The sequence below is a fragment of the Sceloporus occidentalis genome, unplaced genomic scaffold (assembly GCF_023333645.1).
Source record: "Sceloporus occidentalis isolate IW3139 unplaced genomic scaffold, rSceOcc1.0.p SCAF_12, whole genome shotgun sequence".
NCBI classification, from domain to species: domain Eukaryota; kingdom Metazoa; phylum Chordata; class Lepidosauria; order Squamata; family Phrynosomatidae; genus Sceloporus; species Sceloporus occidentalis.
This window is the reverse complement of record NW_028316992.1, coordinates 21,794,530-21,817,049: the sequence shown is the minus strand read 5'-3', so window position 1 is coordinate 21,817,049 and position 22,520 is coordinate 21,794,530. Positions and strand designations below refer to the sequence as shown.

Below are 22,520 nucleotides of genomic sequence, written 5' to 3'. Positions count from 1 at the left end.
CCAGTGGAAGGATAGCAGACAAAGGGGGAAAAACTCTCATTTTGTCTTTTTGCTCCCGTTCGTCTCCAACAAATTGTATTCCGGAAATGGCTTACTCAGGAAATGGCTTACACAGACACAGTTTGCTTTATTACACTAGGGGGCAAACAGAATTTAAACGAGAGTTAAACTAGAGAAAACCAGGAAATGTTGTGTGATAAACATCAGGCATTTCCTGGTTTTCTCTAGTTTAACTCTCGTTTAAATCCTGTTTGCTCCCTAGTGTGATAAAGCAGACTGTGTGGTCATTGGTAGCAGCTAGGAGTTGGGATCTGCCCAAACAGTTGGCATTAGCAGGTGATGTGGTGGTGGTGGTGAAACACTTAACCTGCTTTCAGGCTGGGTTGTGCTGCATGGAGGACATGTGGAAAGTGATTGCTGGAGTTTTCTCTTGAGAGATGAGAGATACACAGCCTGATCCATATTTTTGCATCAAGGTAAAGGCTTCCTCTTTGACATGATTGTCAAATACTGTCTGACTGTAGGAGATGGTGCTTATCTCTGTTACTAATCCAAAGATCCAGTGTTGTCAAAGACACATCCATGGTCATGTTGCCAGCAAGACTGCACTGAAAGCTATTACCTTCCCAGCAAAGTGGTACATATTTATCTGTTTGCACTTTTATATGCTTTCGAACTGCTAGATTGGCAGAAGCTGGGACTAGTGATGGGAACTCACTCCGTCACACAGCGCTTGTGATCTTCAGCACAACATCTTAACTACTGAGCCACTATGTCCCATTTTTGCATAACTGAAGCCCTATCATTTCATGTTAAAATCATTTAATTATGTTATTTGCTTTCAATTATATTGTGCTGAGCAAAATACTATTTTACTCTTCTCAATTTCTAGTGCTGTTTTATAATGTCTTAGTATTGGCATATGCCTGAAGGCACCAGCTCCCATCTGATCTTGGAAGCTATGCAGAGTCAGCCCTGGTTAGGAAAGTCAGCCCTCCTTATCCATGGATTTTTTATCCACAGATTCAAGCATCTGTAGCTTGAAAATATTCAACAAAAGTATAAATTCCATATAGCAAACCTTGATTTTCCACTTTATATATGGAACACCATTTTGCTATTCCATTATATTTAATGGGACTTGACTATCCGCAGATTTTGTTATCCATGGGGGCTCCTGGAACCAATCCCCAGCGGATAACAAGGATCCACTATATTTGGATGGGAGATAACCATACAGTACTGACTGCTGTAGGCTATATTTCAAATGAAGGCAATGGCAAACCACTGGAAAGTATTCATTGCCTTAAAAATCCCTATGAAATTGATGGAGTCTTCAGAACCTTAGGCAACTTGAAGGCACCCAGACACAGAATATTTGTATGCTAGAAGCCCCCCTTGTGAGGTTCTAGCTATAAAAGCACCCCAAAAATGCTTTAAATAAATATACAGTATAATATACTAAGATATAGGAAGTTACCCATGAATATCTGTGTTTACATGAGTTTATGTGACTCTCTTCCAAGGCCAATTAAAACCACTGATTAATCTTCCAAGGAGGTTAGCTCCATGGAGATAGCCAAGGGTTTTTATTATACTTTTATTATACTATAGTTCTCTTTTTTCCTCAACTATAATCTCAGTCTCAAGTTTCCAAAACCAATTCAAGAACCATTTTTACACACTGTCAACAAGATGATAATTCTTAAAGTGAATAGTTATTTTAAAGTGGTTCTTAAAGTTTAGATCAAGACTTTTTCTTTTTTGAGCTGGTGAAAATTTCACCGTGAGAAGATGCCTTCTCTGAGACCATTATTAATTTTATTAGATCAATTAATAATTGAGAGTAGTGGAAATGTGACTGGAAGCAAAATCCTTTTGTGGTTGTCTGTTAGTGTCATAAAATGTTTATAGTGGTTTTGAGCATATTATTGTGTTGTAATGAGCCAGACACAAACGCAAATCTCAAAAAGCCAATTGTGATAATCGGTATATTGTGACCATTACTAGTTCTACAGCACTGGATCTAAGTATGTAGACATATACAAATATGTTTGTGTTCTCCATCCTGGACAATCGAGAAACAAATATACCTGTGAGGGCAAATTTGTATAATCATCTAGTGTATATAAAGATACAACATAGTAGATGTGGTGGCTCAAGTGGTTAAGACATTGACTCTGTTGATTGCAAGATCGGAAGGTTGGCAGTTCGAGGCCTGGGTGCTGCATGATGGGGTGAGTTCCCATCACTAGTTCCAGTTTTTGCCAACCTAGCAGTTTGAAAGTATGCAAATGCAAGTAGATAAATAGGTCCCACTCAGGTGGGAAGATAAACAGCGTTCTGTGCAGTCATGCTGGCCACATGATCACAGAGTAGTCTCTGACAATGCTGGCTCTTCAGCTTAGTAACGGAGATGAGCACCATCCCCTATGGTTGGACATGACTTGACAACTTTGTCAAAGGGGAATACCTTTCCCTTTCCCTTTTAGCGCCCTAAAGCAAGAGAAGGACTATCAGCACTTCGCATCAGTGGAGAAAAAAAAAATCAATGTGAGAGGAAAGATTTGAAAGTGGTGATTTAAACTGAACTATCATTATGTTGAAATTAGGCTTGATTCAAATTTGAGGCAGCCATGAATAAAGCACTTAACCTGTATAGACAGATCAGATTTAATGCAGTGGCCTTCCTGCACCGGGTGACACCTGGTGCGAGGCGTGGGGCTTCTGGAGGTGGGTGGGACGTCCAGCCCTGAACTTCCAGTGGGGTTTCCAAGGGGGGTGCACGGAAATGCCCATGAGGGCCGGAGTGGCCCCCCTGTGGCCCTGAGCTGCATATGCATGGCCCTGAAGGGCACCTGCACGGGACCAAGCAGCATCCACGTGGCCCTGAGAACACCCGTCCAGGGCTAAAGAGTACCTGTGTAGTCCCAAAGAGCACTCACGCAGGATCAAGGAGCATGCACACGGCCCTGAGTTGATACCACGAGGGGGATCCCACGAGGGGTGGAGTAGCAACCACATGGGCTTAAGCAGTGCCCTCGTGGCTGAAACAGCAGTCACAGGGGGTGGGGAGCCGACCTGGTATCACCCCTCCTTCTGGGGTGTCACCCAGTACGACCCGCCCCCCCCCTCCCAGTTACACTACTGATTTAATGTATGCTTTTGTATGCATACATTCATGCAGTGTTTGCATACCAGTTATCTGTGGAGGAGGCTGAATCAGATCCAGGTATTGTCACATGAACACTATTAAAATGTCAGGTTGGTTACTGGTTCACCATCTCAACCAGATCATCCTAAAATATTGCATCCATTTTCATATTTGTTGTTGTAATGTATCGTCAAGTCATGAGTTACCATACTGGGTGATGCCAACCCTAATGATGCTACTGTAGAAAACTGTACATAAAGAGAAGTATCTCTTAGACAAACACAAAATGCCTTGATGGCAGAGGTAAATACAGTCCGCCCTTGCCTTAAGTGGGTGATCCATTCCGGACACACACCCCGTATAAGGCAAAAAGCGCATACACTTGAGCTCCATTAGATATACTGGGGCTTGTGCTCACCGCACAGCTGTGTGCGTGCACCATGGGCGCACACGCCATTCTCCCATTCTCCCGGCGGCTTCCACATAAGCTGAAAACTGCCTATAAGAAGCTCGTGTATGTCGCAGGCTCACTGTACAAGAAAACAGTATGTAAGGAGATCTTGTAGCACCTTTGAGACTAATTGAAAGAAAGAAGTTGGCAGCATGAGCTTTCATTGACTAAAGTCTGCTTCCTCATATCATATCAAGATCTCTCTACGTACTGATTCTACAGACTAACACAGCTATATCTTTGAATTCTATTACAGAGAAATAGATGTTTCTATGACCATGGAGAAGCAGAAATACTATAAATGCCATAGAACGTAAAACTAAACTTTTTATTATTAAAATAATATTTAAAAAATAGTCTCAGTAGGAAAAGTATCTATACTGATCTACCCTAAAAAGAGCTGGCTCAGTAAATATGACCATGGACTTCTGAGACCCTGAAGGACAATGAATCACTGCTACTGACAATGAGTCACTAGTAGCTACACAGCTAATGATTTTTTATATATACTGATGGTGAATAGAGAATCCACACATGAGAGTGAACCTCCAAACCTTCTCTGGAGACAATTTTTCTGAATATTAAAAAAAGCAAGTTGATCATAAATAAAATCATTGCATTTAAGTAGCATGAGAGATTAATCTGCTTCTCTTTTGGGCAGCTGGAGTTACTTCCTCTTCCATAGACATCATGAGAAGTCGAAGGAATGGTACCTTGGAGAGCTCAAAAAGTCTTTACTCGAGTATCTCTCGGAGCACAGATCTATCATACAGTGAAAGTGTAAGTACTGTACTAAGGGGTAAAATCCTTCTATGCTCATAAGCTGATATTTAGTGTAACTGTCATGTGCAAGGGGGAAAACATATTATTGTTGATGATTTTATTCTTTATTAATTCTGTAAGATTTTGGGATACTGGATCTTGTCTGCTTTATGACTTATTGTGGGTGAATTCTGAATTAAAACTGACAACAAACAGCTGTCTCTTAGGGGCTTCTTGGAAAACATCTGCTGGTGGCATAGACTGAGATACTATGCTTTGAAGGAGACCACATATACTACTGAATGTTTTCATCTATGCAAACAAGCATCCCCAATTAATGACACCATTGGCTATCACAATTGCCTTGTGTGTGCAGAGCTACTCTCTTCTTATGCCATCTGTATGTTTCTTGGAAGAACAAGTTATTATGTGTCCAAGTGTCCTGCTTTACTTCAGATTTTTACAATGCATATTTTGACAAGATAGGATAAATCAGGGTAGACAGCTGAAAGCTTTCTTTCTGAAAGCAGAGATTTGTTTACTTGTCTTGAGAGGCACAAAATGGTATTTTCTGACATGAAGATGTTTGTCTGGGAATTTTGAGTGCATCTCACCAATTGGAGGGTTGTGCAAATGGTGTGTGTGTGTGTGTGTGAACAGTGGCCATAGTGGTCTAAAGCAAGCTAGAGCAAGAGCCAGAGTTATGGACAACATGTTGCCATTTAGAATGGTTATACATTGTATATTGAGGAGGGGATGACTCTAACGTTCATGAATACCCCTTCCCTTAGCATCTAGAATATGGAAGACTCTGAAGCCTTCAGATGTAAGTATCATCTGTCATAAGCATCAACAGGGATTTGGTTTACACAGAAGGTTTTTCTATATTCCACCACTTGTAAAATCTACATTTAGGCTGGCATCATGTGTGAGATTGATGTAAGATAGACAGTGCACTGTTATTTCTCCAAGTTATGTTGACTTTATATACAATTAATTAAAAATATATTTTATTTCATTTATTTTATTTATTTCAAAGATTTATATCCCACCTTTCTCCCACAATGGGATTCAAGGCAGGTCTAGGCTGTCAAGTTGTTTAGGCTGAAGTAGATATAAGAGAAATCCATAAATTGGTTATCTTAAAATCTGTAAGCTTTTGTTCTTTTGGAAATAAAAAAAATAGTTTTGTTAAATAGGCTTGTTGTTGTGGGGTGCATTTCAAAAGAAAGGGCTACTAAAATGCTATTTTAATATTTGAGATGTACACAGTTGGTTTCATTCAGATCTTTCAAATCTTCCTCCCCAAGGATTTGGTACACTATATTCAAGAGAACTTTAAGAAGAGAGAGTGTGTCTTTTTCACTAAAGATGCCAAGTCAATGTAAGCAACTGTCTCTTGATTATTTTTGAACTTTTGAGTTATTTTATTTATCTTGCTTCTCACATCTTTTTCATATATGGCACTAAAACAACTGTTTAGTAAAAGCCTTTCTGCTGTTTGCGGCGTGTGTTAATAAAGAATAGGCCCAAGAATATTTCCCATTATAAATAGATGTGTTTTAAATATAATTTAATATAAATATCATGTGTGAAGAAGGTGACCCCATTATCCACCAAAGTAAAAGTTCTTGAATGACCATATCAAAATCTTCTTATAGTGCAGGGGGATTTTGTTGTTGTGTGCCTTCAAGTAGTTTACTATGTATGGTAACCCAAAAGTGAACCTGTCATGGAGTTTTATTGGCAAGACTTGTTCAGACAGCTTTTGCCATTGCTGTCCTCTGAGGATGAGAGTGTGTGACTTGCCCAAGGTCACCCAGTGAGTTTACATGGCAGAGCCAGGATTCGAACCCTGATCTTGAGTCCTAGTTGAACACTCAAACCACTGCACAACGCTGGCTTTCTATAACATTTATTTTTAAAAGAAAAGGTTAAACAAAAAAATAATCCCAAAAAGAAAATGTTCAAGTGATAAGTAATATAAAACCTTTATTAGGTCAAATCATTGTTATAACGCTGGGTTGATCTAATGAAAGTACAGCATCGCACTAATATGTATTTTAAGATTTTTTTCCAACTGTTCAAGAACTTCAGGGTCAATTATCACTGGGTTATTTCTGACAAGTGCTTCAACGGCAGAATTTATACTTTAATTCATGGCACACTGGCGTTAAATTTTTGCTTTTGCCCCCAGGGTTGTTTGAAAGATGCAGTTAACTATATCTTTAATCTTGGACAAAATGTGGCATGGCATTTTTAAAAGGCAGCACTCACAATACTATGCAAAGAAATGTGTACTGTCTGCTGCTCATCTACTTTGCATGGTATCATCTCAGAGGAAAATGAATTGCCTCTTCACTGTTGTGAATGTGTTTAAGCAGAAGAAACTGTAGCCAATATGAATGTAAACTGATCCTTTTTGAAAATAAAATGAGCTGCATTTGATTAGATTAACAATAACAATAATTTTTTAAAAATTATTTATATCCTATTTTTCACCCAGCTTCCTCAGTTTCTGTCAGGATCTGCTCCATTCTAGCTGATTTATTTGTAAATTGGAAGCTAGAGGTTGTAGCCCATTACACTATAGTAGGGCATCTTTCATCCATCAAAATGTTTTATTATAACACAAATATAGGTATTTGTGGGATGTTCAGTAGTGTATATATTTATATAATAAATAGCTAAGTAATACTGAGAGAGCCGGCATAGTGTAGTGGTTTTACAATTGGAGTAGAACTCGGGAGACCAGGGTTCAAATCCCCAGCTAGTATCCACTGGGTGATCTTGGACAAGCCACACTTTCTCAACTTCAGAGGAAGGCAAAGGCAAACTCCCTCTGAACAAATCTTGCCAAGAAAACCCTGGGATAGGTTCACCTTAAGGGTGCCATAAGTTGGAAATGACTTGAAGGCACACAACAACAATAAATACTGGGATAAATGTACCAGTAGATCCCACAGCTTTGTGTTAGAAAGCTATAATTCTTACTGAATAATGTTTACATTTTGTTTACCCTAGCCTTCAAATCCCTGGTAGAACACATTACAATAGTTCTAGTCTGTAAATTTATACACTCCTACTTTGGGTTCATATTAACAAGAATCTAATCTCAGCTGATCTGTATCTCAGATAAACCTGTCAAAAACTAGATCCTGGAAATTCCTTACAGTGGAGTTTATCAGACAAGGGAAATTGGAAGTATAATCCAATGGCAATCCGAACGTGATCATGAGGTTTAACATTATTGCGTGATAGACTACCACACACAATTTCAGGCAATGGCAAGCTATTTTCGGGCAATGGGAAGTCAGTTCAAACGCAATTCGAATTCACGTAAATTCACTCAACTAGCGAATTCATGTGAATGCATTCCGGTCCCACTTTCTTTTCATTCGAATTTAAGAGAAATTCCTCCTGTCTGATAAACTCCAGAGATTCAGAAAACTGCTGAAAGCCATAATCTGATATGTTTGCAGAGGATGAATGAGTAACCTTGAACCACAGGTTTCCCTTGACCTAATTTTATGCAGAAGCCCTCTGCAAATAATCAGTTCAGATCAAGAGTGATATCTCAGTCCACTAAATAGTGAAGAGAAAAAAACAGTGAAGGCAAACAAAGAAAATAAGAAGGTGTCACGGTTTATTTTCACTCCACTGTTGTATCAATTTAATGTTATTTTAACTGTGATGGCACCAAGAAATCCATGAAATCCTGGGATCTGTGGTTTGTTGAGGCATGTACAATTTCCCAAGAACCCTGAGTGCTTGTTGGCAGAAGTGATCTAATCCTAAATTCAGATACCTCACCAAATTATAAATAAATGTGTCATACAAATACTACCTGGAAGAAGAAAGAAAGTGGTAGAATGAGTTAGAGAAAGGAGGTGACTCTTTTGGCTGTGGTCTTCCAAATCCTGGTTTTGACCCTGCATATCATGATGTGTAGTTCCAAGAAAATGTGCATCTTTATTTATTATTCCATTTATTTATTTCATTTGTATTCCACCTTTTCCCTCGAAGGTACCCAAGGTGGAAAATTCTCACCCCAGCTTTAACAGGATAATATTTCATAATTATTTGGCAGTCTTAGATTTCTTATGTAGTCCCCAGATTTTTGGAAAGGTGCTCTCTTTGTTGTCCCCCCAGCCAAAACCACAAAAAAATTCTGACGGTTGAAAAAAAATAATTTTCCTATATGTGCATGTCTTGGTAGCGACAACCTGTGTAGATGTGGATACTCGAAAACACAACATATACAAGGGACTCAGATCAACAGCAATGAAAAGTGGAATTATAAGAAGCACACTAAAGAATTGCCCACGGATGCCTTTGGAGATATTGAATTTGAAAACTTAGGCAAGACAGGGAAGGTAAGTCAATTAAATGGCTTTTTCATTTTCTTTAATGTAGAACCAAGATTTTGTGTGTATGTGCAAAATGTTTCTAAGGCACTAATTTCAGAAGAGAAGAATTTTATTGGGGTGAGATACTTCTCAGCACTATATTAAAAATACCATTAAAGTAGACTGCAGACTACAAAATGGAGATTTATTATCTTTTCCTCTTCTGATACATTTAGAGAGAGGTTTGGCGTGGCTTCTAGAAAAGTAATATACAAATAGTGTGAAGGTAGGAGAGTAGAGTAGCAGAGATGATGTTTAAAAATAAGTAAAATACTAAGCCAACATGTCTGTCTGCATGTGCACACACAATATGGAAGAGTGAAGGGACAAATATCAACCTCAGATTGGAAGATGTGCTATTAGAAAGTGTAAAAGAACACATGAAGGGACATGGGGGCAGGTGAAGGGATCAAGTGAAATGTGGTGCCACATAGAAACTTGTGCAACCAGGGGCCTTTTCACACTGCCCAGTTGTAGCCCTGTGGTTCTACTTTAACTGCAATGGCAATGTCCTATGGGATCCTGGGACTGGCAGTTTGGGGAGGTGCATTTAATATTCAGATGGCTTCTCTGGTGCTTCTGACTGAACTACAAATCCCAGAGTTGTATAGGATACAGCTATTGTGGTTAAAGTTAAATTTTAGTGTTACAGTTGTGAAAGAGATCCAGCATCCCTTGGCAGAAGCTACTGAAGCAGACATGGCAAAAGCAGAAAGCTACATCACTTGGGACTGACAAAATGAAGCGCCTGCCTTTAATCAAAGGATGGTTGGGTTTTTGTTTTGTTTTGTGCTGTTGTAAAAATTACTTTCTTTCTTGTTTGGACAGTATATTCGCCTGTCATGTGACACAGACTCTGAAACACTCTATAATCTCATGACCCAGCACTGGCAACTGAAAACACCCAACCTCATCATCTCTGTCACTGGTGGAGCCAAAAATTTTGCTTTAAAACCACGCATGCGTAAGATTGTTAGCAGACTGATCTACATTGCACAGTCTAAAGGTAAATATCAGCCCCTTTATTGTTCTCCTGATCCTTACCCAAGGACTTGTTTTGGCATTGGCAAAAACCAGATCTAAAACCAAATGGATCCATCTGGCAATATATGCCATTTTTAACAAGGGCACTGTTGATTGTATAGAATGAAGGCAGTTTCCACAGCCCCATCCATCCATCCATCCATCCATCCATCCATCGTTGGTGGGGATAGAGTAGGGCAAATATATGCCTGAAAATGTCCTCTGTTTTGCCTCTGCTCTGTGTGCTTATTTACTTCCTTTTTTCATTCCCTCCTCCTCCTTTTCTCCAGGCCTTGTTTGCTTTATTTATCTTTGCTCCTTTGCTATCTCATCATCCTTTGCTTTTTCTCCTACTCTTTGGTTTCACACTAGTCAACTTTCAGCAGATTCACACCATTAATTTCATTTCATTTTCATTTTCTGATATCCTGAAAACTTTACATAATGTCAAATGGAAGGAACTGTCAAAGCCGCATTTGAGTATTCCTTGTCTAAGAATACCCTATGAAAGTCAAGAGGCAACCTGAGGGTGCACACACCATAGAAAATCATAAAATGCTTTCCAAAAACACACATCAGTCCCTGTGATTATATGCATACATGTAGCTGAGGTCAGTACATTCCTGATTCATTCACAACACATGTGTGCATGCAGTGATAGGGATCAACATGTGAGTGAAAAGTAATGTTGTTCTGTAACTCTCTAGTCAATACATTTCAATTGAGAGAGAATGTACTAGCAGTGTTTAGGAATCAAATGATGGGCAACTTCCCTTTGTGTTTTGCACAGCATGAAACACTCTCTCTGTTCAAAGCTTGGCTCAGTTTTGTCCTCTCAATCTACAGGGGCCTGGATATTCACTGGAGGAACTCATTATGGATTGATGAAGTACATTGGGGAAGTTGTAAGAGATAACACTATCAGCAGGAGTTCTGAAGAGAGTGTGGTTGCCATTGGTATAGCTGCCTGGGGAATGGTTTCTAACCGTGAGAGTTTGATCAGAAACTGTGATGCTGAGGTACTGAAATTGATTAACAATTATTATTCTGGAATTATGTAAATCTCTATACTACAAAAGAAGCAGAGATTTGCTTGCCCAAAGCCAGCCAGCAAATTCATATCCGCACTGATATGACCAGGAACCTCTAGCTCAAAGTGTTTGCTTATCAATATATGATGTTGGGTTATTCTTCTTTATTGGGTAATGTAAAAGGTAGTAGTGTATCTCACAAGCAGAGTAATTACTGTTCACAAGCAGAAAGTATGCATCAACCAGTCCCACACCATGGCCCTATACACAAAAAGGCTAGCAGAGAAAATTAACCTGGCTTAGTTTTCTTTGTAAAAACATACAACGTAGCTTTACTAAGTGCCAGTGTTTGCAGAGCATCTCATGGTGAGGGACTCCATAACAGGTGCTCTTCGACCATGGTGAAGAGAAAAAGGGAACTGCAGAATACAACATGGTGAACAAAAAAACTTAGACATGATATTCCATTTATTTTCTATTTCCCTAAAAACACCATACTAACTGAAGAATGTAGAGATGGTGTGGCTAACACCAGCAAACAAGAAATCATATGAATATATGCCTAAACTCTTAAAGAGGCATACAGCTAGCAACTACTGATTGCAGACATGCTAAGGGGGCCCTGGATACGCAGTAGTTAAATGTTGGTACTGCAGCCATTCACAACCACAAGGTTATGAGTTCGATCCCTGACAGGGCTCCAGGGTTGACTTAGCCTGATATCCTTCTGTAGGTCGCTAAAATGAGTACCCAGCTTGTTGGGAGCAATTAGCTTACACACTGTAAACTGCTTAGGGAGTGCTTAAGTGTACAGATAAGCAGTATAGAAATGTACTTGCTATTGCTAGGAGCCCTGCTGGTACAGTGATTAAATGGCTGTACTACATCCACTCACTCAAAACCATAAGGTTGCGAGTTAAATGCCAGCGAAAGGGCTCAAGCTCGACTCAGGCTTGCATCCTTCTGCGGTTGCTAAAATGAGTACTCAGTTTGTTAGGGGCAGTTACCTCACACTTTGTAAACCGCTTAGACACTGCTAGTTCAGTATGAAGCGGTATATAAATGAAGCTGTTTTGAATATAAAGTTGATTCCTCTGATATTCCTGAAGCTTCCTGTAACAGTTTAGTGCTCTGTATTTTTTGTTGATAAGATGAATAAAAATATACTATAGTTAATGCATAATTTTAATGCAATCAAGTGGATTTTATACCACATGAGGTTTTGGAAAACATTGAATTTGTGAATTGAAAATATAATGGGCCTCGGTAAAAAGGGGAATGCACATTCATGTGCAGGTGCATCACAGTTTAACAAAATGAACAACAAAGAGGCAAAGGGAGACATTTACACTAAGGGCTGGTGACACTGATTTTTTAGGTGATCATTTACAAGATTACAGGTTACAAACTATCTAAATTTACAAAAGAGTTACTTATTTCCATTCTTCAGGATTTTAAAAGAGGTGAAGAAAATGTCTTGTTTCAGCAAATATGATTAAGTGTTGGAATTAGTATCTAAGTTTTGTAAAATAATGTTTGGATGTCATTTCTAGACATATTATTCAGCACATTACATCCTGGATGACTTCAAGAGGGACCCATTGTACTGTCTGGATAATAATCATACACATCTAATTCTGGTTGATAATGGTACACATGGATACCCAGCTACAGAGGCCAAGCTCCGAACCCAGTTAGAAAAATATATTTCGGAACGCATTATTCCAGGTTAGTTTCTTTATCTGGGATTGTGGTACTCTTCTGAAATAAGTACTTTGGTCAATGATGGGCTTTTAAAAAAATATTGGGAATAAAAAAGCTTATTAAACTAATGACTTGTTTTAACTAGTTCTGATGTAAAATGTCTTGGGATAGGTTATGCTTAAAAGACAATCTGTAAATATATTTGGCAAGTTAATCAATCAGTCAATCAATCAATTGAATCATCTTAGGACTTAATCACATGACCCCCATTCTCAACACAATCATGTCACTGAAGGGAAGTGCATACATACTAGTTTGGGTGCACTTCCTATTGCATGTCCCTTCTGTAGCACTCCTGGGCTGTTATCAGTCCCACATTCTCTCTTTTCTCTTGTCCTTAACCCTGCCACTTTGCCCTATGCCCCAACTTTTGTGCCTTTCATTTTTGTGCATGCGTATGTACATTTTGGTTTTAAACATAATTCTGCTAATGCAGTTTTAAACAAAAACAAAACAAAACAAAAACAGGCTGTTCTCTAATAGTGAAGGGAGGAACTGGGAGAGTATGAGACACTGATATCACATGACCACCCAATCCTGGAACTGCCAAAGGAGTATCTTACGTACCTGAGGACTAGTGCTACATCAGTGTGATTTCGAGCTTATTGACAAATTTTCCACATCAAAGGCAAGATATGGGCTAGCAATGTTTGGAGGACAAGGCAGCAATGAGAGAGAGAGATGGCATCATGTGAAAGTTATCACCAAAGGAATGTTATCCAACTTCTATAGCAGTTTAAAAATCACATTTGATAAAGTCCTTAGAAGGTAAAATAGTCTTCTTGCTCATTAGGTTAATTCACTCAATTAATATTATGCCATTATTGGATGGATATCCTGAACTATAATATTTGTTGTTGCTAGCTGCCCTCGGGTCTATTCTGACTCATGGCAACCTTGTGGATGTGATATCTCCAAGTATCCCTGTCCTCTACCGCTCTTCTCAGGTCCTGCAAGCCCATGCCCATAACCCCCCTGATTGAGTCCATCCATCTGGTCTGCCATCTTCCCCTCCTTCTTCTACCCTCTGCCTTTCCCAGTATTTTTGTTTTTTCTAGTGATCCATACCTTCTCAGTATGTGGCCAAAGTATGATAGCCTCAACTTGATCATCTTGGCTTCCAAGGAGAGCTTTGGTCTGATCTGTTAAAGGACCTATTTGTTTGTCTTCTTGGCTGTCCATGGTATCCTAAGTACTCTTCTCCAACACCACATTCAAATGAATTGATTTCCTTTCTGTCTGCTTCCTTCACTGTCCAGCTCTCACATCCATACATGGTAATGGGGAATACAGTGGCCTGAATGATTTTGACTTTAGTGTTCAGTTGTATGTCTTTACTCTTCAGGATCTTTTCTAGTTCTCTCATTGCTGCCATTCCTAGTCCCATTAAGAAGCCCTGGTGGTGCAGTGGTTAAATGCTGGTACTGCAGCCACAACGTTGTAAGTTCGATCCTAAAGGATAGCTCCAAGAACCACTAAGCCTTCCATCCTTTCGTAGGTTGGTAAAATGAGAACCGAACTTGTTGGAGGTAATTGGCTTACATGTTGTAAACCGCTTAGGGAGTGTTAGTTCACTGATAAGCGGTATAGAAATGTACTTGCTATCACTATTGCTCTATTTTTTTTCTTATTACTTGACTGCAGTCACCATTCTCATCAATGTTTGATCCTAGGTACAGAAATTCGTTAACTATTTCAATTTTCTCATTGTCTAGATTGAATTTATATATTTCTTCTGTGGTCAGCATTTTTGTTTTCTTTCTGTTCAGCATTAAACCTGCCTTTGCACTTTCATCTTTGATCTTCCTTATCAACTGTTCCAAGTCTCTGCTGTTTTCTGCCAATATTATGATGTCACCTGCCTATGTTAGGATGTTGATGTTTCTTCCTCCTGTCTTCCCTCCTTTTTTTTAATTCTAACTACTTTTCTTATGATGTTTTCAGCCATATTATTATTAATAGTATTAATACAGCTTCATCAGTATAAATGGAGTGAAATCCAATGTTCTGCTGGTGGAACTTCTAGAAATTTCTTTTTCTTTTCTTCCTTCTACAACTCTCTGCACTGCCCATGAAAAACTGTGAAGGTTTCTTAGCCCCAATAGTCAATTTTGGAGACTATAGAATCATAGAATCATAGAGTTGGAAGAGACCACAAGGGCCATCAATTCAAACCCCCTGCCATGCAGGAACTCCTAAACAAAGCATCCCCGACAGATGGCCATCCAGCCTCTGTTTGAAGACCTCCAAGGAGGGAGACTCCACTACACTCCGAGGGAGTTTGTTCCATTGTCGAACAGCCCTTACTGTCAGGAAGTTCTTTCTTATGTTGAGGTGGAATCTCTTTTCCTGCAGCTTGCATCCATTGCTCTGGGTCCTAGTCTCTGGAGCAGCAGAAAACAAGTTAGCTCCCTCCTCAATATGGCATCCCTTCAAGTATTGAAACAGGGCTATCATATCACCTCTTAACCTTCTCTTCTCCAGGCTAAACATCCCCAGCTCCTAAGTTGTTCCTCATAGGGCATGGTTTCCAGATCCTTCACCATCTTAGTTGCTCTCCTTTGGACACGCTCCAGTTTCTCCACATCCTTTTTGATGATAGGAGGCTACAATTGTGAGAGGGGGGGAGGTTCCCTCCAGTTTTGCTGGATTCTGCCATTTTCTTCCAGGAAAACCACTATGAGATCTTCTCCATGGTGTGATTCCCAGAACAGCATCAGTTTGGACCTTTGGTAAATGACACATAGTACGATCTCCAGAAGGGCAGTCTGTAAACACAGAGAGAACAAATTAGTCTTAGTGTTGTAAGCCCTAGACTACCCAATGTTATGTCTGTCAAAAAGTAGAAAACAAACGTTTCAGTTCAGATTCATATTAGCTCTCATGGACATTAAACAAAAAAGCAAATCAAATGCAAAGCAGAAACGGGGTGGGACAGAGAACAGTCTGAGCTCAGTGGAAAGTCATTTCATTTGTAGCAGTGTTATAATGTACTGCAGGAGGCTGATGGTTTTTATGAAATCATGGTTTTTAGAAAATGCTGTTTATTAGAGCTACCTTAATTTATTACAATTGCTATGTCAACAAGAGCAGCCAAATGAATGAATGTAGCACTGGCATATGGTGAAGCAGCCACATAATTCACCAGATGCCTGGATTCACAAATTACAGTTTTCTTGTATGGAAATAGTATCTGTGTTGATATTCCATTTATTTTCTATTTCCCAAAAAACATTATGCTGAAAAATTGTATATATCAACAAAGCCAGCTGAACAGCATATGGCAAATGCATATGAGTAGAAACAGTGTGTGCGTGCGTATGTGTTAGTAACTCCTGACAACTGTTGCCTTAAATTTCTCATTTTCTTGCCTTTTTCTTCCCATTCCTTTGATCAGAAAAATCACGTACAACTGAAAGAATATAGTGCCATTCACATGTGCAAATGACAAAATACAAGGCGAGGCCAAGATATTTTATACCTGAGGGCAAATACAAGTTGGCATTCCCCTTCCCATTCCATACACAGATGCTTGCTGAATATATTGGCAGTTGAAACGTACCTCATCATTGAGAGTGGACTAGTATCTTTCACCACACCTGTCCAACAGTGACTATAGCTTCACCCAGCATCTGCAGGCTCACTGTGCTTAATAGTCAAGCTAGCCATGACAAAATGTCTCAGCAGCACTGTAAGCACTCATTATTATGGGGACCTAATAGAAATGATTACAAAAACATTTCTTCCATGGTGGGAGCTCTAATAGCAACAGAAAATTACTTTCTGTTAGTAAAAACTACTTTCTCTCTCCCCCACCCACCCACCAAAGCCTAAGTAAATGCCATAGGACAGCCACATTTATTTGTTCAGGACCTCCCCTCTTCACATTTAAAGTAAAGTTAAGGTTGCCTAATTTTAATGTTAATGAAGTACTAAGAATGAGGTAGACTATTACTGAATATTAACAAGGTACAAAGAGAAGAGATTTGAAGTGTTGCTACAACATCATGGATTTTCATTTTGTTTATGTGGCATTTGTATTTCAGATTCTAACTATGGTGGCAAGATTCCAATTGTGTGTTTTGTCCAGGGAGGTGGAAAAGAAACTCTGAAAGTAAGTCTGTTTCCCCCACCTTGCAAAACTCTGCCTCCACCTTCAACCACTCAGAGATGCAATGCTACTCTTTACAGTTTCATTCTTATAGTAATTTTATTGGATTTTTGTTCTTTTAGATCAGGAAGTTAACTGCTCAGGCAAGGAAGAGATTGCAAAAAAAGAAAAAGAAAAGAAAAAGAAAAAGAAACACTCATCAAGAAAAGAAATGTTTCCATTTCCTTTCTTTCCAAAAGGAAGAAGCAAAAAGCTCTTTGGGTAGACCTTTTGGGGGCAGACGGGGAGTTATCTAACTCCAGTGCTGCCATGTTGTTGTTTGTGAACAATTGTTCACAGATACATTCCTCTTAGATTTTTCACACCTTCCTTGTTGAATCACAGGAACAACATTTGATGGCTTTTTCTGATTCTTAAAGTGTTTCATATGTTTGATCTTCCCTATATATAACTCTGATGTCGTAGCACTTATTCAATGCAGTGGAGGAATGGTTGATTGGGCTCAAGCAGAACTAGATGCATACAGATAACAACATATAACAACAACAATAAACAATTCTAATAATTGGTGGGATGGGTAAGGAGGAATTATTAGGGAAAGAGATATACTTTGATTTATAGGAGACAAACCTTATATCATGCATTCTTGGAAATGCACCCTAATGTACTTCAAAACTTGAGATTAACAAAATACATAACAATCTAAATCAGAGGAGGACAACTGTGGAAGGCTAGGAGGCCTCACTATCCCACTAGGAGACCTTGGAGGGCCACATCTGCCCAAAAAACCACAAATTGATTTTGCCCCATCTGTATCTACCGGGTAGGAGGCATTTTTACCATTTTAATTTTTTAAATTTAAATATATAAAACAAGAACCAAAACATACACACACACACACACACACATATATATATATATATATATAACTAACATTACACAGAAAATTAAAACATGCCCCATAATGACAGACACTGGAAAATATATACACATTCCAGAATACAAAAATATTTAACAACAGAAAAATTTTAAAAAACGACTTGCCACTTTCTTATTAGAAGTGCCAGTGAATATTTAAGCTAAATTCCCTCCATGACATGTTGATTTACTATTCCACCAACTGCATTTTCACTATGTTTTTGGTTTTCAAAAAAGACGTCTCCTGGGACTAAACTGGACCAGTGGGCCTGCAAAATTTAATGGAAATGTACCCCGCGCCCTCCAGTGGACATTGAGGAGCATGTCAGGGCAAAACATTTGTCTTGAATTTTTTTTTTTTTTTTTTTGCAAAAATGTGGGGGTTTGGGTTGTTGTTTTTTACCCTTGGGGGTCCAGGGAGGCATTTAAATGTGGTGGAAATGCCACCCTCTAGAGCAGTGATGGTGAACCTTTTAGAGGCTGAGTGCCCAAACTGCAACCCAAAACCCACTTATTTATTGCAAAGTGCCATGTCCCTCTGGCTTTCTAGTAACAAACTCTGGCAAACTCTGTGCTGGGGTGATGGCACATGTGCCCACAGAGAGGGCTTTGAGTGCCACCTCTGGCACCCGTGCCATAGGTTTGCCATCACTGCTCTAGAGTGTATTTGGGGTCATTCTAGACCAAAACAAAGTTTTGCAAACTATTTTTTTTTTGCCACAAAAAGGAAATTAAAGCTGGCATCACCACTCTCTTGACATACGGGTAGGACTAAATGCTGCTCTTGATCCAAGCCATTTACCTGTTTGTGGTGTAGTGGTTTGAGTGTTGGACTAGGACATTGGGAGACCAGGGTTCAAATCACCACTCAGCCATGGAAACCACTGGGTGACATTAGGCAAGTCACACTTTCTCAGCCTCAGTTAAAGGCAAAACCCCTCTGAACAAATCTTGCCAAGAAAACCTCATGATAGGTTTGCCTTAGAGTTGCCATAAGTAAGAAACAAGTTGGATGCACACAACAACAAAGAACTGATTTTTATAGAATTTACTTTCAACTGAATATCACAGAAACTTGCACTCCAGAACAGACTTACTAAAGAGTCAGCCCCATGGCACATAGTGGAAATGACTTCTGTACAGCATTCACCATTCATGTGCTAAATGGAGTTTGCTGTTCAACATCAGATCAATGAAGGTAATTTCAAGTACCAAAATAGCCAATACATTCTGTAAATATGATTTGTTTCTAATTATGTATGAATGGTGTATTTTGGTAGTTTTGGGATTTTAAATTTTAAATTTGCATAATTATTATTTTTAATAAGTTTTCTAAAGCATTTATTTTGCACAATCACAGCTATTTATGGACATCAGTATAAGTATCATCAGCAGCATAAATACAGTATATAGAAATCTTAGAATCATCAAGTTGGAAGAGACCACAAGGGCTATCCAGTCTAACCCCCTGCCATGCAGAAATACACATTCAAAGCACTCCTGACAGATGGCCACCCAGTCTCTGTTTAAAAACCTCCAAAGATGGAGTTGAAGGATTCTATTATACAATGAAGACATACTTCTTGATAATTACATGAAGATCAGGCCACACTACATTGTCTTATTAAATTACATTAAATCAGATTATATTACTGGGTCACGAATCCCGAGTAAAGTTTACCGGCTTCACTGTCTGGCATAGATATCAGTCTTGTTTCTTCTGTCCCTATTTCATTGCAGAATGGCTGAGTTTCATTTGTAGAAATGCTGCAAGCAAACATCCCCAAATATCCTTGCTTAATAGATCTTAACATATATGCATGTGACAGATTCTTATAGGACCTCTTCTTCTTGCTTGGATCTTTTCCACTGATCTCTGTGATCTCTCTCCCAAAAAGTGAGCCAGACATTTTCAGGTTCCTTATATTGCAACTTGGTTGTGATGATTGTTTTACCTCCTCCTATTAGAGCATTCATGTTCCAGGTAGCATGCTTGGAAGCTATCTAAAGTGTAATGATTATGTGTGTGGTTTTGATTCTTGACCACATAGTCATTTTTTGTTCAAAGTATTCTATTTTTATAACTTTACAGTTCAATTATAGGCATTTATCTGCAAAATAGCTAAATATGGTGATGGCTCATTTTCACTCACATTTTTTCACAGGAAAATGCTGCACCAGAAAGTTGTAGAGCTAATAGGCAAGAGACCCACCATCCTAAAATAAGCACAAATCTGATTTAGTTGGTGGCAGCCGTCTTAATATTAATATGATCCCATACAGAGAGGCCAAACTAAAGCTGCTTCGGGCCACTTCGGAGGTATGCTGTTTAAATGATGCATGCGTCCTAAGAGTTCAGAAGCCACGCCAAAGCCATGCTCCAATAAGCCTAACCACATCATGGATAATATATACTAAGAGTACTTCTTGACTCCCCAGTACTTTTTACAGTTAAATAATCACAAATTACCATTCAGATATTACATTAATGTCTTCCAGATCTGGCAGAACAAGACATGGTTAAAGGTCGTTATAATTAACTACATTAGTTACTATTAAAAAACAGTTTCAATTTCCTAATCTCCAACTGCACAACATCGTGAGCCCTCACCAAGAGTTATGACTCTTAAATCACAAATTTACAATCAGCGCAAATGCACAAGCCTGCAAATGCCATCAACATTAAGATTTCCATTCTGCTACAAGGATCACAATGGTTAAAACCTGATTACTAATAGAAATGTCCCTGGGCACTTTTCCCACTGAGAAAAGTTTTGCCAATGAACAGTGAGGAGGGATAATGCTTTGCTGATTTCCTCTTTGCTATGTCCTCTCTCCAGAACTACCTCTCCCACTGTTCTAGAATGTTTCCAAGTTCCTCAAAACTGATTTTGTGAGGGAAATAGTGAGTGTGTTGTTGTTGTTTTGCCTTTAAGTCATCTCCAACTTATGGCAACCCTAAAGTGAACCTATCATGGGGCTTTCTTAGCAAGATTTGTTTAGAGGGGGTTTGCCTTTGCCTTCTTATGAGGCTGAGAGTGAGTGACCTGCCCAGGGTGACCCAGTGGATTTAACTGGCCAAGGAAAGATTTGAATCCTGGTCTACAGAGTCATGCGCCTCCAACCAATAAACCATACTGGGTCCCTGGGGCTGCATACCAAATGGAAAATGGGGGAAGATAATCTCCTTCCCATTCAGCCAGTGGAAAAGTTCAGGTGTATTAGAAGGTTCCCACTGGTGGAAGGAGCTTTCCCCCAAAAACATGTATGATCCATTTGCTGAATCCACCCCAATGCACACTGTAGATAATATAATGACATACCTTTTCAGGTGAATGAAGTGCTCATCTCCTGTCTATGGAATTAACATTGTGTTGGCCACTAGACACACAGCTGCATATTGAGAGAAGGTTAGAGAGGTTTCTCTGCTTCTCAAATTCTACTACTCCCCATCGAATTACTGTATACTCCCCCCTTTTATTTATATTTAAACTTCCCAGTGAATCCTGTTCTGAGGTCAAAACCTTTAGGCTTTTGAAATACAAAGTGCATCAGAATTCTGCATGACGTTTTGCTTTGTTGTGCAAAGGGAAGTGTGTCCTATGCTGACATTCTGTACATTCTCAGGGAGATAACAAAAGTAGGTTGATACTTGTGTTTTGTCTCTGAACAGTCGGTCCAAAGATAGCTCTCCTGTAGTCTCATTGCCAGAGACGGGAATTTACCATCATGCTTAAGATATTTCAATAGCTGCTCACTGAGCATCACTAAAGTGGAGCTAGAAAAGCCTACTGTTATAGTGGCTGGAGTGAGGTGGGTTTTGTGATGCCTACCCTGCAAATGCACTTTTACTGCTGGGAGAAACAAATATTTGGAAGCACCCCTGGAGCTCATATAGGTGCCACATGCAGGCCTGTGGAACTTAACTAATGGATCAGACATTCACACAGTTCCTCTATGAACTTCTGTTCAGCCATTTCCTTTGGTTTTTCATAGGCAATTAACACTGCGGTGAAGAACAAAATTCCTTGTGTGGTGGTGGAAGGTTCTGGACAGATTGCTGATGTGATTGCAAGTTTAGCAGATTCAGAAGGCACGCTCACCTCCTCCTCTGTCAAAGAGAGATTGCTCAGATACCTGCCACGGACTCTTTCTAGGCTCACTGAAGAGGAGACTGAAAGTTGGATCAAATGGGTGAGTGAGCATGTAAACTAGTAGACTGTGGGTGCATCTGCAGTATAGGAATAATGCCATTTAAGACCACTTTAACTTCCATGGTTCTATCCTACAGAATCTTCTGTCATTGGGTTTTGGGAGAAAACTCTTCATATAATGCTTTTATTCATGATTATTTGTGCAGTTTATACCCCAGCTTTCCCCTTCTTTTTAAGAGTTCAGAATAATACTCATACACTGCTGCAAATTATAAGTACGGCATTTAAAAAATTACAAATGTCTACTAACATACTGAGTGGCCTAAATCTTATGTGATAACTAGAAAAAACCATTGAATAAATGAGTAACTTAGGGCACACATACTGCCTTATCACACTACAATGTTATAGTGCTATATTCAGCTTTAATTACCATGGCAACATAATAATAATAATAATAATAATAATAATAAATATTTATTTATATCCCACCTCTTCCGATTGAAGATCGAGGCAGGTAACAACAAAGAAAATACAATATACAACAATAAAATACTAGAATTTGCAGTTTAGAAAAGGGCACTTAGAATTTTTAGCCAAAGAGTTCTTGGGTTTCGTCAAACTACAAACCCCAGAATTCCACAGGATGTTGCCATGACAATTAAAGTGGAACATAGGACTATATGCAGCATAGTGTGATAAGAGAGCCAGACTGATTTAAAAGACCAGAAAGTCCCAGATTC

General features: G+C 39.1%; 1 protein-coding gene across 3 annotated transcripts in view; it reads left to right on the top strand.

The window, feature by feature from the left end:
- Positions 1–4,295: 4,295 nt before the first annotated feature.
- The window catches only part of LOC149305369 (transient receptor potential cation channel subfamily M member 8), a 59,769-nt gene continuing 41,544 nt past the window's right edge, over positions 4,296–22,520 (top strand). For all 3 annotated transcript variants that reach the window (XM_089477631.1, XM_089477633.1, XM_089477630.1), the window contains exons 1-8: positions 4,296–4,385; positions 5,678–5,751; positions 8,587–8,743; positions 9,605–9,782; positions 10,646–10,818; positions 12,384–12,558; positions 16,641–16,708; positions 21,620–21,817. In XM_089477631.1, coding sequence (XP_089333757.1) covers positions 4,296–4,385; positions 5,678–5,751; positions 8,587–8,743; positions 9,605–9,782; positions 10,646–10,818; positions 12,384–12,558; positions 16,641–16,708; positions 21,620–21,817 — 1,113 coding nt within the window. The remainder of the gene's footprint in view (positions 4,386–5,677; positions 5,752–8,586; positions 8,744–9,604; positions 9,783–10,645; positions 10,819–12,383; positions 12,559–16,640; positions 16,709–21,619; positions 21,818–22,520) is intronic.